An 18,138-nucleotide genomic window follows, 5' to 3' on the forward strand; every position below is an offset into this window, starting at 1 on the left:
AAACAGGCTGTGGGGCAGCTGCAGTTGAACCCTGCCCCTAAATTATGAAACCAGTGAAGTTAGCATGATTCCCCTGGCTACTTTGACTTCCAAGTGTCTTATTTATTAAAGTGGAACTTTCTGAATGGAGAGGCTGAGTTATTGCCTGCTCAGTAAAATATACATATAAAATTTTCAGTAACATTCTAGACTCAGACAGGCAGTCAACAGTAAAATACATGTCAGTAGCCTGTTCTTGACAGATGATGCAGCAGCCCTGGCTCAAGGATTTCTTTCCCTACAAGAGTCTTAATATTGTTGGTTAGTTAATGCTTTGCTTTTTTGGCTATTTGCTGGTTTTGATGAATTTTCTGTGTGTTCTGTTCTGTGTGTTCAGGTATTTCTTTTGGAGTCATCCTACAGCTGGGGATATATTTCAATGTCTTAAAAGGAGTTTCCTGGCTCCGTCTATAACAAAGGAGGGAGGTGATTCTCTTGGGTGATGTCCCATGTATTGACCACCCTAATTCTGCCATCTTAAGCTCTCCAGCTGATCCTAGGAGCAGATTCTCTGACTCAGTGTCTCTGTGAATAACTCTGAATGACAGTAAGAAGGGCATGCTCCTTCTCAGGATGGAGAGAAAAATGACAAGCCTCTTACAAAATCTCTGTCTTCAGTATGCCACCATATTCACAAGATCTAAAAGCCCCTCTAGTAGATCATCCGGAGCTATGGAAGGATGTGGAAGTCACCTTTGCAATCCTGCCCACTGCAAATTAGTGACAGCCTCTGGCTACCTGAAGGTTAAGACAGGAATGCTAAGAGAGCTAGGGCACTAGAATAAGCCTGAGGTTGGATCAAGGATAAAACAGAAAATCAGAACCTTGAAACTAGAAGCTATGACCACAGGTGAGCAACAACACAATTCCCAAAAAGCCAGGTAAGATGAGCTGTAATATCCACAGACTTGAGATTCCCTGACCCCACTTTCAGTGGGCTTCCCTTGCACCTAGAATCCATCTTACTAAGTGAGAAAGAAAAGAGACACACCTCAAAAGAGGAGAGAGAATGCACCACTGGGAAGATGAATTTACATAGCATGATCACTATACAGAGGGATGAGATTGTCCCTACAGCATGGGCCAGAAACCCCAGTTGTAAAATCTAAAAGTGATTCTCACTTTTATTAACTTATTTCACTTCCATTTTTTCTAACTCAATAAAATGGTATCAAAAATCTCACAGTCATCATTCTTGATTCAAAAGTCTAAAAATCATCATTGATTCATCTCTTTTTTTATCCACACAACCAATGTATCTCCAAGTCCTGTCAACTTTCCTTCTTAAATGTAGAAAAAAGCTACCCACTTCCGTCCATTGCCAGTAACATCTATTGCCCAGACCACTAAAATAGTCTCCTAGCTACTATCCCTGCTAACAGTTTTGCTATCTACAATTCTACAATTCTTTCTCCATAAAGTATCCAAAGTGCTTAAAATTATCAAATAATTCTCATTACAGTTAAAATAAAAAAATCAAATCCTTTTTGTGGCTTAGCTCCCGACCTTTGGCTGCCTCCAACCTCTCAGTATGACCCTGTCTCTCTAACCTTCCAAACAACACTGACATCTCTGGTCTTCAAAATAACAAATTGTGTTTCTTCACAGAGTCTATACAGCTGATGTTCTCTCTTCTTGATAAATTCCACTTTGTAGATCTTCATTTGATAAAAAGCTTGTCGTCCAGACTGTGAACTCTGGATATGATTTCCTCAAGCATCCCATCAAAGACAGTTCTCTTTCCCCTGACTTTCCTTCATTTGTTTGTTTGTGGGATATATAGTCCACCTCAAGAATGTAAGCTCCTTGACGGCAGGAGGCATATGTATGTCTCCTTCACTGGTATACAGGCACTTTATCAGTTTTGTTGAGTGAAGTAATGAAAAATTGATAACGAATGAACTGGGCCACAGAGGAGAATGGTTACCTTCTTCTCGTTGCTTCTCTTCCTACTGATATTTCTCATGTCACCCTCAATTTTTTCATGACTAGGCAATATGACTAGGAATCAGGTAATGAAAAAAAAAAATAGGAAGTGTAGCCCTAAAGAGTGATATGCAAAGGGCTTAAAGAGATATTAGGGAAAGAAAAGTCTTAATTTAGGAAAGAGAAGAGTAGACTTCTTTAAAAACATCATAGCCTCTCAGTGTTGGACCTTCAAGTCAGGAATATAAAGGTAAGAAATGCCTATGTTCTGTAAAGCATTATATAAATTGCATTTTCTGAGTTGAAATATTTAAAATCCAGTAGGAAATATTAACTGGTGAATCTCTGCAAAGGATTTGCATTAGCTCAAAGTGAGGATTTTTATTTACTGAGTTTTCATGAAGCAGTAGAGCCATGTTGTTAACTGATGTGAATTGAGCCATAATATTTAATCATTTACACAAATGACACATGGATAGGGAATCAGGGTAAAGGTGATCAGAAAAAAAAAATAGATACACTGCTTCAATTTCACTGGAAAATTGGCTGTAAATAATAGAGTTATGAAGAAATATCTTTCAGATAAATTTTAGTTAAAATTATTCTGCTCAAAGAAACTAAACAAGACAGTGACAAACAGAATATTTGTGTAAAACTCTTGAGTTTAAAATTATATGCTTGGACATGTAAGTTGATTGGTCAACAGCTTTTAAGAGCAGAAATTTAGTATAATTATGCATGATATATACTTTTTTAGGTACAAAAATTAAATTGTTTGACTATGGTTGGACCTCTGCATAGTATGGGAAAGACTTGTTCCTTTAAAAAAGCATATTAACTAGCTTATTAACAATCAGGTTCTTAATGTAGCATCACATTCTAAAATAAAAAAAAAAAACTACATTCCTATTATGTTACAGATTAATACTTGTTCTCAGAACTATTTCCAAAAAAGAAAAAGTTTCTTACCAGACATAAACTGTGTAATAGAGGATAATTCCATTTGGCTCCAGGGGTGGTTGCCATGACAACTTCACTGTGATACCAGACAACTGTTTTACAGAGAAGTCTTGGGGGGGAGAATCAGGAGCTATAAAGTTAGGGTAAGGATAATACATTTTATTAAACATATATAAGAGAACACTAAAATGGAAACACCCAAAGTTTTCACTGCAAACATTCTGGTAAACGAATCAGGTACAATGCCTTTCCCCATGAGCATGGGAGACTAATTGTTTACTTTCAAAATGAGATGATAAAAAGAGATTTTGCATGGTGGTGTTAGAACATCTGTTTCTGTGATTCAATGGAAAAAAATATTTCATGAGAAAAAAGAACAAGGAGTATGTCACAGTGATTCACCTACTGTTCAAGTACATCTTGGTAAATTATCATTCTCTAGTAAAAATAAAACTACTGGGGTGAATAAATATAGTATGTAGTAAAAATGCTCCTCAAACAATAAAAAGAGATGGGAAAAAAAATCACACATTCAAGAAGTGGTAAAATGATAAGCATAACACGGGGAGAGCAGTTAAAATGACCTCACGAATAGAAACTACATTCTTCAATTTCACTTGCTTTAAACTGTAAAATAGTATCAAAATCTGTTCACTGAGTCTTCAAAATTGAATGGTGACAAAGAAAGCCAGTGTGGCATATAAACAAGAACATGGACAAGTTAGGGTCTGCTTCTAATTCTGCTGTGACAGCATAAGGATTCAGATACCTTAGCCATTCTGCACTGTACAATCACTAAAAAAATTACTAGCAACCTTCTTAACCAAGTTTATATTCAAATTTAGATAAAAAACTTAGAATGGCATTTCTCAGCTACTGTATAGCACCACAGTACTTAGAAGATTAGTATACAACTTTTTGCATATAGAAGGGTATAAATCATTAAAACTTTTTATCATTGTTATAGTTATATATGGAAAGTGAACTCATAGGTAGCTAACAGAAGTTTTAAGAATTTGTTCAGATCTTTGAACAATCTTAATATGTATATTAGCACACATGCACATCACTTTTTGTAAAAATTTGGAGAAAATGCTACTTGAATTATTTTAATTTTTGATTTTCTGAATAATCTCAGCTAGAGTTGTGGGTGTACATACACTTGTGTGTGAGTATGTGCGTTTTCGTTATTTTTGGTAACAACAACTTTCCAACAACAAAAAAATTATTGAGCAGAGAAAAGTTTTATGAGATGAATTCTAAAGAATAATGGTGACAGCTGTATTCGTATTTTCATTTGGTATACTCACAAGCACTACAATAAAAATGCTATCAAATATTGATTATCATAAGAATCCATATATCACTTGGAAACGTCTGTTTCCCAAGATATGAATTACTTCTGAGAACTCTGTCATTTGTCAAAACAAAAGCCTATGATATTTTTACTAACATCTTTGCAAACTTAACTTTTGTTTATTATTGGAAAAAAAGGATTTCCATCAAAAATAGTACTGGTTTAGAACATATGTTGTAACTAAGCATTTCTAATCTAAAATATGCTTTCAGGCTTTTATGTCAAATATCAGATAATTCTGAGTGTTTTATTTTTAATTTCAGGATATTCTTGGGTATTTTCCTTTTTTATGTAAAACTTTTTGTTGCTAACTAAATATAATTACCAGTCTAGCTAAACAAAATATGTACTATAGTAGACAAAGTTTTAATCATTTTGGCATTCTGAATCATTTTGGTATTCTGAAGTACAATTTAAAAAAATGAAATTGGTGAGGGGCATTAAGTGGTACAAACTCTCAGTCATAAAATAAATGTTAAAAATAAAATTAAAAAATGTTAAAAAATTAAATTTACTTTAAAGAAAGAAGGAAATTAGAATACATACATGCAATATCTTTTTTTTAAGATTTTATTTATTTATTTATTTGAGAGACAGAGATCACAAGTAGGCAGAAAGGCAGGCAGAAAGAGGAAAAAGCAGGCTCCCCGCCGAGCAGAGAGACTGATGTGGGGCTCAATCCCAGGACCCTTGGGATCATGACCTGAGCTGAAGGCAGAGGCTTTAACCCACTGAGCCACCCAGGTGCCCATACATGTAATATCTCTTGCAATCTCTCCAGTTCATCATGACAGAGCATATGAGAATAGGTGAGAAGGGCATGTATAAGACTCCTCCACCTCTAACTGCAGTGGTCTTTCCTATCCCTCATCCTCCCTCTTCACTCACTTCCCTTCAGGTCACAGCTTAGGTGTACCCTCCTTAGCTACTCTTCCTCTGATGCCTCAGAGTAGCTAAAATTCCTCTTTTGTCCTTAGGAATTACTTGGGGAAATATTTAAACCAGTGACTAAAGCTATAAAGATTATTCATCTACACACAAATCAAATTTAGATCTCTTCCACTAAACCGCAAGTTTCATGAGGGCAAAGAGCACCTAATACCCAAGAAAGCAAAGCTTCTCAGTCATTTATCCCCTCTTGATTTGCTAAAATTTTTCAATAAAGGGGTCTGTTCTTCACCCTTTTAATTAGCAAATATATCGATGACTTACTTGGCCAAGGACTCAGAGGGTAAATTCACTATGATGACTTACTTATACCATGAAGTTTAGCAATCCAGGTAATTCAGATACACCGTATAGTTTGGAACTATTTGACTTAAGTGGTAAAAAACAACACTCTGACAGCTCAGCATATATGTTTACTGCTGGTTTAGGTTCTTCATATAGACCTCAAATTCTTACCATCAGGACTATTTCATTAAATTAGAAAAAAAAAGTGGGTACTACGTTCACAGGGGCATTGCATAAATGATTCAGTACATCCTTTCGTAGGCATTATCTAAGAGGGAAAAAAGAGCCAACCTCACCCATTCCCCAGTCTTTAACAATCGTCCCAGTGGGAAGGATTTTTTTTTTTTATTAATTTTTACTTTCTTTCAGCACAAAGAATTCAACTGCGAGAATATGAAAATCTGAACAAGTGCATTTTGACGGAGAAATTAGCATAGTATAGTTAGGAGATGCAATGACAAAGGAAGACAAACCCCTGAGAGTATTTAGAACCTGGGATAAACAGAGCGGCCCACCAGGATGCTTTGATGAAGTAATTTGATGGAGGCAAAAATAGGGAAGGACGTGAAATGGAGAAGAAGGCTCCGAAGACCGTCATTTTTAATAAAATAAGAACAATGCAGAGAAAAGCCTTCCTTCTTCTCAAAGTATATAATGCACATTTTGTGCTGGTGAATGATTAGAATCTGAACATCCACAGAATGCAACCAAACTTGAGGATGGAAAAATTTGAAAGTGGGGAGGAAGATACCCTACAAACATTTATGATACATCCCTCATGACAATAGGACTTCCCTTTGCAGAAATAAAAATAACAGTCTCAAATGTATACAATGTATAAAACATAAAATGCAAATCCAAATCCCAAATATATCCCTCAAAAGTAATTTTCCTAGCATGATATATGCCTAGAACTTGGTGAGGTACCTGTGTAAAGTGGTCTCAGTAGTAAAGTTGATTTTATTCAGGTTAGGAAAAGACATGTTTAAATATTCAATATGAAGGCTATTAACATTCAAGAATAGCATCTTGGCAAATTATGTAGGGAAACCTGGAAACTGGCCTGAACTCATTAGCAAGCTAATTCTATTATAGTAAAAAAGGTTGCAGGTTGACATAACAGAATCTACTACAAAACTGATATAAATGTCTATTCTTATGAACATTAAAGTTGAAAAACAGTCATAACATACAGTAGCTGATGTTCAAACCATTCAAGCCAAAATTTTAGCCTTAAAAATTCCCATGAACAAAATACTGCTGATTTCTTACAGAGCAAGGATGACTTCAGAATCAAAAAAAGAGCATTTTATACCTGATTTTTTTGAACATAAATCTAACTTTGCTCACTTCTTTAACTCTGTGACAATGAAATCTCTCTAATGCTGGCATGACACACAACTGATACCCAAGTCTCGTAGAATTTTTACATTATATCTTCATTTTATATACACACTTTTTTGGAAATGTGATAGATTCAAAATATGTATCCACGACTATATTTACCATCTTCTTCAGTCAGTACACTTATGGGCTCGCTCCGCACTCCTTCACCCCTAAGGGTACTAGCAGACACCTCAATCTTGTACTGGGTATATTTCTTCAGTCCTAAAAAAAAGTAAATAGATAAGACTTACAAAATATCCTTTAAACTATGAAATGATCTAATATTCCAAAAGTAAAAACTAAATGAAAACAAAGTGTTCTCAAATAGTAAGTCTTATTACAAAGACAAAATGATATAGGATAATATGACAAAGGCTTGACTTAAAGTATTCTTTCATGTGACTATAATAAACTCCCAGTTTATTTAACTAAAAAGCAAGAACTGTCCTACCCCAAATAAAACTAATCACACTTAGCATTTATAATATAAAAGCAAGCTAATATTTTCTGCCCACTATCACAATTAGTGTAAATGCCTAACACTACATATTATTTTTACCTTTAATGCTCTGGGTCAAAGAAGTTGTATTTATAGTTCTTTCCTCATTTCCATTACTTCTCCTGAGATAAATTGTATATTTTTGTATGATTCCATTAGGACTACTTGGGGGAAGGAATGACAGCTCAATCTCTCCAGAAGATATATTTTTGTAAGTAATATTTTCTGGTGCACTGTCAGGCACTGGGAAAAAACAAAAACATAAATGCATAAAATAATTCTATCCTAAAAATACATTCTGGAAAAAAAGAAAATTTTGCTGAAGTCTTCACTCAAGTGCACAAGGATATGTATATAAGAACATCCTAAATGGAATAAGAGATACAAAACTTATACAGTTACAACTATATAAGAAAGAATTACATCTCAAAAGAAAATTTCATCCTCTGATTCTACAGAATAAAGCTTATAAGATGATATTTTTATTAAAATACTTGAGATGGTATTAAACTTTCTATCATTGCAGAACACACAGATGCAAGAAAGAAGTTTGGAAAACACCTAAAAATCAATTTTGCCTTTCATTAATAATGATAATATATAAAAGATTAATAATTAGTTTGGGTATAAAACAAGATGTATGATAAGGCAAGGAACCTCTCCTAGATACAATGTTGTACATTAGGACTGAGCAGCAAACCAGTCTCCCTAGGATACAAAATAACATTAATAAAATACTAGTTTTGGGAGCCTGGGTGGCTCAGTGGGTTAAGCCACTGCCTTTGGCTCAGGTCATGATCCCAGAGTCCTGGAATCGAGCCCCTCATCGGGCTCTCTGCTCAGCAGGCAACCTGCTTCCCCCCTCTCTCTCTGCCTACTTGTGATCTCTGTCTGTCAAATAAATAATAAAATTTTAAAAAACTAAACCAAACTTTATAAGAATTGCAGAGTGGACAAGAAAGTCAGAAATCTGTGGTAGCCAAAAAACAAAAGAAAAAAAAATTAAACAAAAAACGAAGTTAAAATGGGTATCCTGAAACAGAAGCTAGTACAAAAGCCAGCTCTGTCTTAGAGAGGACTGGCCAATCCTGGCGATGTTTTTGCATTAACAGCTGTGTGGAATGCCAGATAAAGAAGAGAAAGCCTTGGTCCAGGAGCAGAGTAAGGAATACTGTATAAGAAGCTGGAAGACCAAAAGCACACAGTTTCAACCACTCTACTGGACAACTCCAGAGGGAAACTTGACTTCTTCTGCAGAATGCCACAGAATTCAGTGTGATCTTGTGCAGTGTGGTGTGTCCACCCTCAGGAAATAGGGAGTAGGAAGTAAACCCACCACACAAAAGAGGACAGAGAAGATTTTTTTTTTCTCATTCCACACTAGATGAAGAAGTAAAAATGAAAAAGAAAAATGATGCAGTTTAGAACTGCAAGCCTATCCCTAAGAGCTTATGTAGCTCAAATCTATGCTACCTGAAAAACCTCACTTCAGAATTTAAGATAAAATGAATCTGTAATGGAGTTGCTGTTATTCAAAAGCAACTAAACATATCTCCCATCAGACAGAACTCAGCTTCAACTTAGTGCTCTTGGGTAACAGGTAGTCATTTGTTATTTTCCTACAATCCCTAAAACCACAGGACCTGGGAGTTCAGTAGCTGGATTTATCGCTCTTTGCCATATCTGGATTGTTTCTCCTTCCATCTACCTGAAGAGCTCTAGCGCTACCCCTCCTTAAGAGTCAAACTTCTTCAAACATCTTAAAAATGTTATCACCTAAGAGGGGAAGAAGGTGGGGAGAGGGGTGAAATAGATGATGGGGATTTCCTGGGCCGAGCGCCGGGTAATACGTGAAGTGCTGCATCCCCGTATTGCACACCTGAAACTAACATAACACTGCATGTGAACTAACCGGAATGAAAATTAAAACTTAAAAAGGAAAAAAAAAATTGTCACTTGGATGACTGACTTCCTCTCTACCACTCTTAAGAGATGTCAACTTCAAAGCAAACGATCTGCCCAATTCCCCGGACTTTATAGTCCTTGATCTCCATAATTCCCGTTTTCCTCCACCTTACTTTAATCAGTAGCTTTTGTGGTTATAACCAAAACCTAGTTGTTACCCATCACTGCCAGTATTCCTTTCTTTGGCAACACCTCCTACCTTTCTAGCTCACTGACCTTTGTTCTGACAATCCGACAGTCCTTCCACCCTCATCATAACTTCACTGTCCCTCGCCTCCCTATGTCTTCATCTCCCTACTCATTCAGGCCAGAGCCCGTCGCCTACCTCCACAACCAGCCCCCAGAAATCTCCATCAACTCCTTCTGTTTCCATCTGGCTTTCCAGCAAAACTCCGATTTGAGTTAAACTGAGCTCAGTGCTAATTCCAGATCTGCAATGAACAGCTGAAATTATCAAAAGAAAACAAAACTCTAGGCTAACAAGCTTCATTTAAATTTAAACCTCAAATTTCAAGTGAATCATCTCTACCTCCCAGCAGCCTATATTTACTTTTGTCAGTTCCGTCTACAACTCTGTGAAGTATGTTTTCACCATCTTCTCTGTCCACAAACATCCAAAAATCTTCCCCACTTCTTATTCAAAGCTGAAAAACTTGCTTCCCACTTCATTGAGATAATAAAAACATTCAGGAGAGAATGGCATTATCTTCCTTCTACTGATTTTCCTTTAACTGCTTTCTCTCCTAACTCCCTTCCAAGACACAGCCCAGCACTTATTTTTATTTCTTCTTTCAAGTCTTTATTTAAATTCCAGTTTATTAACATACAGTGTAATATTAGTTACAGGTGTAGAATGTAGCTATTCATCACTTACATACAACACCTAGGGCTCATCCTATGTGACTTCCTTAATCCCCATCATCTATTTAACCCATCTCTCCACTAACCTCTTCTCCAGGAACTATCAGTTTGTTCTCTACAGTCAAGAGTCCACTTCCTGGTTTTCCTCTCTTTTTTGTCCCCTCTGTTCATCTGTTTTGTTTCTTAAGTTCTGCATGCATTGGTATTTGTCTTTCTCTGACTGACTTATTTCTCTTAACATAATGCTCTCTAGCTATATCAATGTCATTGCAAATGGCAAGATTTCATTCTTTTTGATGGCTGAGTAGCATTCCCCTGTATAAATATACATCTTTATCCATTCAACAGTCGATGGAAATTTGGCTAGCCCCCATTTCTGTGCTAGATTCCATTCTATCTTATCTGGTCAGAGGTTTTAAAATTGAAGTTATTCCCTCTCTGTTGTGTTATTGATTTTTCTTTTTGTTGAATTATTTCTATATTGTGTCCATGTGAACACACACACACACACACACACACACACACACACACACACATATTATATCACAGCAAAAGAAAAAAGACACTTGACTCCCTTTTCCCTTTCAAATATTGCTCCATTCTGGCCTCCATGCCATATCAAAACTGCTCAAAAGTCAGCTTTACTCATTTTCTCCACTTTTTCAATTTGTCATTCTTGGTCTTGCTTTAGTCAGGCATTTTTCTCCATTTTTTCCACAAAACCTGCTGTCATGAAGTCACGAGTGACCTTCATAATGCTAAACCACTCAGTTGTATGCCCTCATCTCACTCACTTCACTGGCAGCAGTATTTGGCATAAGAAATAAATTCCTTCTACGTGAAAATCTTGATTCACGTGCATTACAAGACACAATCTTCCGATTTTCCTCTTACCTCACCACAACCCACTTCTGATTAGTCCTTGACTAACTCCTTTCTGACTTCCCCAAGTCTATAGGTCGTATTGCCCCAGAACATAGGTGTCTGCTTCTTTCCATTTCTATACAGAGGCCCCCTGAGGTGACTTTATCTCATCCCTTGACTTCAAATTGTATATTCAACCCTGAATCCTCTCTCTGCATTTCAAAGTTATATATCCAATTGCCTTAATAACAGGTAATCAGATATTTAAAACATGTTCAAAACAGAACTGAATTTCCTCCAAGCTGACTTCCTGTCAGACTTCCCTATCTCAGTAAATGGTACCACCATTCACCCAGATATTCAAATGAAATACCTAGTAAGTAATCGTGTTTTTCTCCACATTCCCAAATCCAATACAGTGAGTAATGACCTTCCAAAATTACAAATCATATCATATTCTTGTCATAATTCTTCAATAGCTACTCATTAAAATTAAACTCCAAACCTCTTAGAATGACACCAAGAGTCTGCACAGTCTACCTTTGCCAGCCTGTCTCTCCTCATCTGCTAATTCTCTTCCCATAACTCCTAGTACTCAAATGACAGAAATCCTCTGTTCTTCCTCAACTACACAAGTATCTTCCCATTTGAGGATTTGGCTTTTGCTATTCCTCCTTCTGGAGCACTTTTATTTTTTATCCTCATCTAATTTACTCTTATACATTTGTTACTCTCTCTGGGCCAATATAATTGTCCTCTGCCTCAAACAGTCTGTTTACTAGTCAATAACTCTCTATTCTTTCCCTGTTTTTTTTTTTCTTACTAGAATTTAACACTACCGAAGTCATATATATTACTTCTTTACTAATTTATTTTCTGTGAAACATCTAAAATGTTTCCAGGACGGCAGGGATTCTGTCTTACTGCTATATCCACAATGCATATGAATCCACGAAAACCTATTCAGGCCATGAATAAATACATTCAACATGACATAAAATATATTTAAAAACAAGAGAGAAATTCACAGCTAAGCAAAACAAGATTGAATTGAATAGCTCTTTAACGGCAAGAATAAAAGGCGTTAGTAATACAATGCCTGAACTTCATAACTCAGTATGACTTCTGATTTTGAAAAATTCTCATTGGAACTTGCTAAGTTGTCCCTCTGGAGTTGTCTGCCTACTTCCAGTAGTCAGAATATAAATATACATCCCTGACCCCAGGCTGATATCCTTTGCATTTTTATTCATTTATCCTTAGAGATAACCAGTGTTGGATTCAGGGAAAATGAAGAAGACAGACCTGATGGCTTAGTGATTTTGGAGAGTGATGATGGACTTAAGAGTTTTCTGAACTAACACAGTGTGTCAAATTGGAAAATTATTGTGTAAAATAGATAACTAATGAATAAAAAGTAAATTATTACAATGAGTTGGAAGTAAGTTGAATCTATTTAAAAAATAAAAATAAGAAAAGTTTGCTCATGATGGTCCTAAAATAGGGAGTGACATGTTACCTTGAGTAGGCCAAAAGATTGTTGTTTGGCATACACAATTACAATGACATGTAGAAAAAATTTTTAATTCTATTCATTAACATAAATAAATTTATAGGGTCTTACACAAAATTCTGGTCAACATCTAAGATGCTATCCACTAGTGGTTATTACCCCACACCAGACACATTCAAGGTATTTTGTTAAAGACTTACCATAAAGAAAGTTAGATCTTAAAAAAGGAAAGAGAAAAATAAAGATCACCACAAGGTAATCTGTATGAGAACTTAAAGTTCCTTACGTGATTACTGAACCCTGATTATGAGAAAACATGAATTAATCTTGTTTGCAAACTATACATTCTATACTTAAAACACACATAATCACACAGTTTCTCTTTCACACACACACAGCCATGAGATCCACCTCATATTAATCTTTTCTGCTTGAACACAGAATATTTTACTCCCAAACATAAGTAAGCTGATTTCCCAAACAAGATAAAATATGCGCACAAAAAATTTATTCTTAACTTGTAGCTAGCAGCATTAACACACCACTAACCAACCCCTCAATTTCTCCTGACAATATTGAAAAATAGGCTCTTTTTTTTTTATAACAACAGTAGAGGATGAATTCATTGTATTTAATAAGAATATGAAGCCTTGGGAATAGATAATTGTTCTTGAGTACCTCTTCCTTCAAATGACACCTTGAGACTACTTAACATTCTAGATTCCTCTTTTGCAAAAAGAGCTAAAGCTGGTGGCTCAGTAGTTGCACACGTATATGGGCAAAGTCAGTAAAGCAGATTTCATTGTCCACCATTTCCATCTAGAATGAAGGATGCAAAGAGGTTGAGAGTACGCTATTTTAGGACAGAGAGAATTAGAAGTATGGACACTGAACACTATGCCCTGTTATTTGGTCTGTTTTGCTTCTGAAGAGTCTAGTGTCAAAATGACCCTAACCCACACAAATGGGTGAGCTAGTGAGCCCAGGCATAAGTTGTTTCCTTCTTCTCTCTACTTTTATCACTAGCTCAGGAGGCTTACCTCCAAGTCCTAACATTACTTCTCATCTACTCTGATTTTTGAGTAATTTTGATTACAGTAATTCTGATTTTGCTAAAGCATTTCTAGGGTCTCCTCATCTATAAAATAAAGAGTTCTGTGTGTTTCGTAAGATCCCTTTTAAAACTAATATTCTCATTTTTAATTACATGTCAAATTAAATACTTATATTCATTTAAGGTTTATTATCCTTACCTTAGAATTAAGCTAGTCTAAAAGATAGTAAAATGAAAATTAAATTTACTTATTCAATACTAAGTAAAAGATTGCATGCATGTAATAATTAGCCAACAAAAAAAGATTATTCTATAGATAACCATGAAGATAAGGTATTCTTGATCTGTGACCACTTAAGCAGTGAAGTATTTGATAAGCATTCATAAATATGGTGATTATTTAATATAAAAGTAACTTTAAAGTTCTTCTTTCCATCCTCAAGCTGTGCAGAACCCAAGCAGCAAAGTATCACTGCAAAAATGAACAGAAAGAATCCCAGATATATTCTATAATTTACCAACTTTACTGATGTCTTCTAAAAAGATTATATTGTGAAAGGAAATATGCTTTACAGTCTAATCCATTTGAGTTCCAGGTCCAGCTTCGTCACTTACCAGCTGGGTGACTCTAAGCAATTAAACATCCACCAATTAATTTTAACTGTAGAGGGTAGAAATTCACTTTCCTTTACAGTACTATCTTCTCAGTAGCCTTGGCATATTGCAAATATGTGTTGAGTATTTACTGAAAGGATGAACTTTTCAGACCTGCTTTTTAATTAGGCAATGAAGATAATAATATCTTAAAGCTTTATTTTAAAACTAAAAAGGAAATTTTCATGAAAGCCAATGACATAGCCCCTGGCACTTTGTAGGTGTTTAAAATTCAATGAATTCTTTCCTTGACCCAAGGTGAAATAAAGCTAGGTCAGGTAAAGAGCAGGTATTTTTCTTAAAAAAAAAAAATGATTTTTAAAATCAATTTCTATAAAAGCAATGAAACATGCCAATATACAGTTTAACATCAATTAGATTTCATTTTAAGGGATAACTCTTGATGCTATAAAACTTTCCTTTCATTATTCTCTCAGTCCAGCAATTAATGAGTGCCATTCTCCATGGGCTCTTTTGTGTCATCTCATTAATATCTGTGAACAGTCTCAAGAAGAAACTTCTGTTTAAAGCTTCTGTATCTGGCTTTGCTAGACACCTGGATCCTCAAGGTTAGAGATAGGGCCTCACATAGAGCACCTGGTTGAACCATATGAAATTGCTGATATTTGGCCATTATGACCCGTAGGAATGGTCATTCCACATGGCTCCGCCAGTAGCTAGTCAATAAATATTTAATTTTTTTAAAGTAGGAATCAACCAGTAACTTTACACTTAGTTATTAATTCTTAGCATAAATTATAGAGTTGACTTACGAGTGATGCTCCAATATATGATTATAAACATAACAATAAACTAAGATCATCAAACAGAATGTCTACCTTATGTTATTTGTTCTTGTAGCACTGAAACTGAAACCTAAGAGTTTAATTCCTTGCTTCCACTATTTCCTTTAGGTAAGATATTCCCCTCCCTGCCGACCCAACAACTTCAATAACATCCATTCTATCCTACTCTTCAAGATCTAGGTCAGATGCTACCTCCTCCATAAACCTCAACCAGGCATGCCCTTCCTATGCTCCTACTCTGCACCTCTCTATACACATACCTCATTGGAGTACAGAACTCTGTTCTTATGAGTGTGCCCTGCTTTTACCTAATTTGCAAGCACATCGTTGTTTTACAGGTACACTGAAAGATTCCTTGGTTTCTCAAAGTCTTGCATTTGAAAAATTCGCTGACCTTATTTTGGGATTCCCATATATGTAAATAAGACATAACAATCGACACAGCAAGCCCTTTTCCCACACCTTAACAGAAAAAAAAACAAATAAATTTCTAGATTATATAAAAAAGAATGAGAGATTTTAGGTTATTGAAGATATAAACAATATGACAATTGTCAGCCATGTTTACTTCATTACTAGGTATTATTATACAACAAATAAACAACTTACCAGTCTCAGAAGTCCTTACAGAGAGTAAAGAAGATAACTGATTGCCATGACCAAATCTGGTATACGACCTGACAGAAATGTTGTAGAAGGTGTAAGGTTTTAAGTCCCTTAAGATTATGTTTGTGGTTGAGGTATTCTTCATAAACAAGGTGTCTATATTTTTATACAGCACTTCATAAGCAACAATAATTCCATTGGGTTTCTCAGGTGGTGACCACTTCAAATTTATTTCACTTGCAGTAACATCAATAACTTCAACATCTTGAGGTGATGATTCTGGTTCTGGGGGATGAAAACAAAATTTTAAACACTGTATTTTTCAGTGCTAATTGCTTCAGCCAGTAGGGATCATGAGGTAGACAGCAGTAAGCATGCAACACTACTTGCTTTTTTTTTTTTTTTTAATTAAAATTGCACCTGATATTCTTACCATCTTCTGGAGTTCTCACAAAGATGTCATTTTCTTCAGACAAAGAACTTTCTCCAACATGGGTTGAGGCAGCCACTCTCATTTTGTATTTTGTGTATTTCTTCAACCCTATAATGACGACAGGTAATCTGCTTAAGATCATAAAATAACATTCACGGATTAGGGTTATTTGACACAGGACTAGTGAAAATAATTTATTTGGGAGACTGGCTCTCCAAGTGAGTTTCCACGTAATCCCGGTGTCCCAAAATTCCTTGGGCTTTGGTGTCTTCCCATGTTGATATTTTACTTCTTTCCTGAATATTAAGGCAATCATCTGAAGCTGAAAAATAATTTTTGGCACACTGCAAGGACTATGTTGACATGGCACAAACAGCATTCAACTCAGTTACTTCAGCTGATTTTCACATTCATGCATTTAAGTTTTTCACACTTTATTTCAATGTACCAGATAAAAAAAATTCTCTGGGTTAAGTATGTCCATACAATACTTATGGTCTGATTATCTCTTTTTTTTGGTAGATAAATACAGATAAAGAAAAACACATTTAATCAGGTATTTCTGCACATTTTTCAAGATATCCATGGCAGCACAGCATAAGGAAATCTGAAATACGCAGCACATGTCCTGCAGTGTTTAAAGCAGAAGGAGATGCCTGTTTCCATCAGAAAAACAATATTTTAAAAAAGATTATTCTACCTGTTATGAGAAAGCTGTTGGCTGTAGTGGTCATTTGGAATGCTCTATTTGTATCCAGTTCCATTGCATAAATGGTATAATGAGTTATCTTTCCATTGGGATATTCTGGAGGATCCCAATACAACAAAATAGATGAAGAACTAATATTTTTGTAGTTTATAATTTGAATGGAGCTTGGCACTTGTAAAGAAGAATGAACAATTAATGTGAACAAAAAGAAAATGTATTACAACGTGTAAGAAAAATATTTGCAGGTAATTATTTCAAAGGAAACACATTCTTACCTTGCTCATGTGTCCTCACATTGAGAACCGTTGGTGGTCCTTCTCCCATGATGGTGAAAGCAGATACACTAATCATGTGCTCAGTGAAAGGTACAAGCCTCCTGATAACATAAGACAGCTGTTCAGCTGCAATGTCAGTGATATACAGATTCTCTGTAGTTCCTATTTGAAATCAGTTAAAAAAAATCATCATCAAAATTATTTTTTCCTCACAGAATGAAATCTTAAACTTGATTTCACATTAGTCATTAATTTCTCTATGTACGCCTTTATGCAAAATAATAAAGATATGTGTGAATAATAGATATGTATAATTAATAATACCTACATCCTGGAACATGAGACTAGTGTTTTGGAAAAATATAGCCTTCTGGAAGGGACTGGCTAAGAATTTTTTTCTGAAATGAAAGATGAGGTAGTAATATCAAATTAAAATGCTATAAGTCAATGCTCTGTTGTAATGTGAATGTTATCAAAATGAGAATTATTTGAACTCAAAAATCGCCATACCTTTATTAAAACTCTTGGAGGTTTAAAGTAAGCATGCTAGGGTAACTTACACATAAATATGTCTGAATAAGGATTTCAACAAATGTTAATTTCTTTAAATTAAGAACCTGTGCTTCCAACAATGTTAAGTAACAATTAGGCCAAACAAATACTCAAGGAAACATCTGTATCAGAAATTGTAGGTCTCTTAATTTTTGGTCTTGCTCTGGTCTTTGCATAGGAAAAAAAATGTATCAGTAAATGAAATAAACATATATTGAATGTAATGTGATTTTTTTCTTTTTACTAATTCTACCATCAAAAAATAACATAACACTTTTAATTTGGAATGAGATAATTAGCAAATCAGAAAAAAGGCAATGAAAAGAATATTCTTCTCACTCTTAGAATGACCAGAGAGATCATTTAGATCTTGTGTCCTGTAACCAAGTATTTTTAATTTGCTATCTATGGCATTCTTCTCTTAGAAACAATAAGATCTACTGACC

General features: G+C 35.2%; 1 protein-coding gene across 1 annotated transcript in view; it reads right to left on the bottom strand.

Annotated features, from left to right (window-relative positions):
* The window catches only part of PTPRQ (protein tyrosine phosphatase receptor type Q), a 196,893-nt gene that overhangs the window by 146,652 nt on the left and 32,103 nt on the right, over window positions 1-18,138 (bottom strand). Inside the window, exons 11-17 of the mRNA XM_046012882.1 lie at window positions 17,141-17,302; window positions 16,857-17,036; window positions 16,157-16,264; window positions 15,727-16,008; window positions 7,461-7,643; window positions 7,022-7,123; window positions 2,935-3,055 (exon numbers count right to left, since the gene is read on the bottom strand). Coding sequence (XP_045868838.1) covers window positions 2,935-3,055; window positions 7,022-7,123; window positions 7,461-7,643; window positions 15,727-16,008; window positions 16,157-16,264; window positions 16,857-17,036; window positions 17,141-17,302 — 1,138 coding nt within the window. The remainder of the gene's footprint in view (window positions 1-2,934; window positions 3,056-7,021; window positions 7,124-7,460; window positions 7,644-15,726; window positions 16,009-16,156; window positions 16,265-16,856; window positions 17,037-17,140; window positions 17,303-18,138) is intronic.

Source organism: Meles meles, chromosome 7 (genome assembly GCF_922984935.1).
Source record: "Meles meles chromosome 7, mMelMel3.1 paternal haplotype, whole genome shotgun sequence".
NCBI classification, from domain to species: Eukaryota; Metazoa; Chordata; class Mammalia; order Carnivora; family Mustelidae; genus Meles; species Meles meles.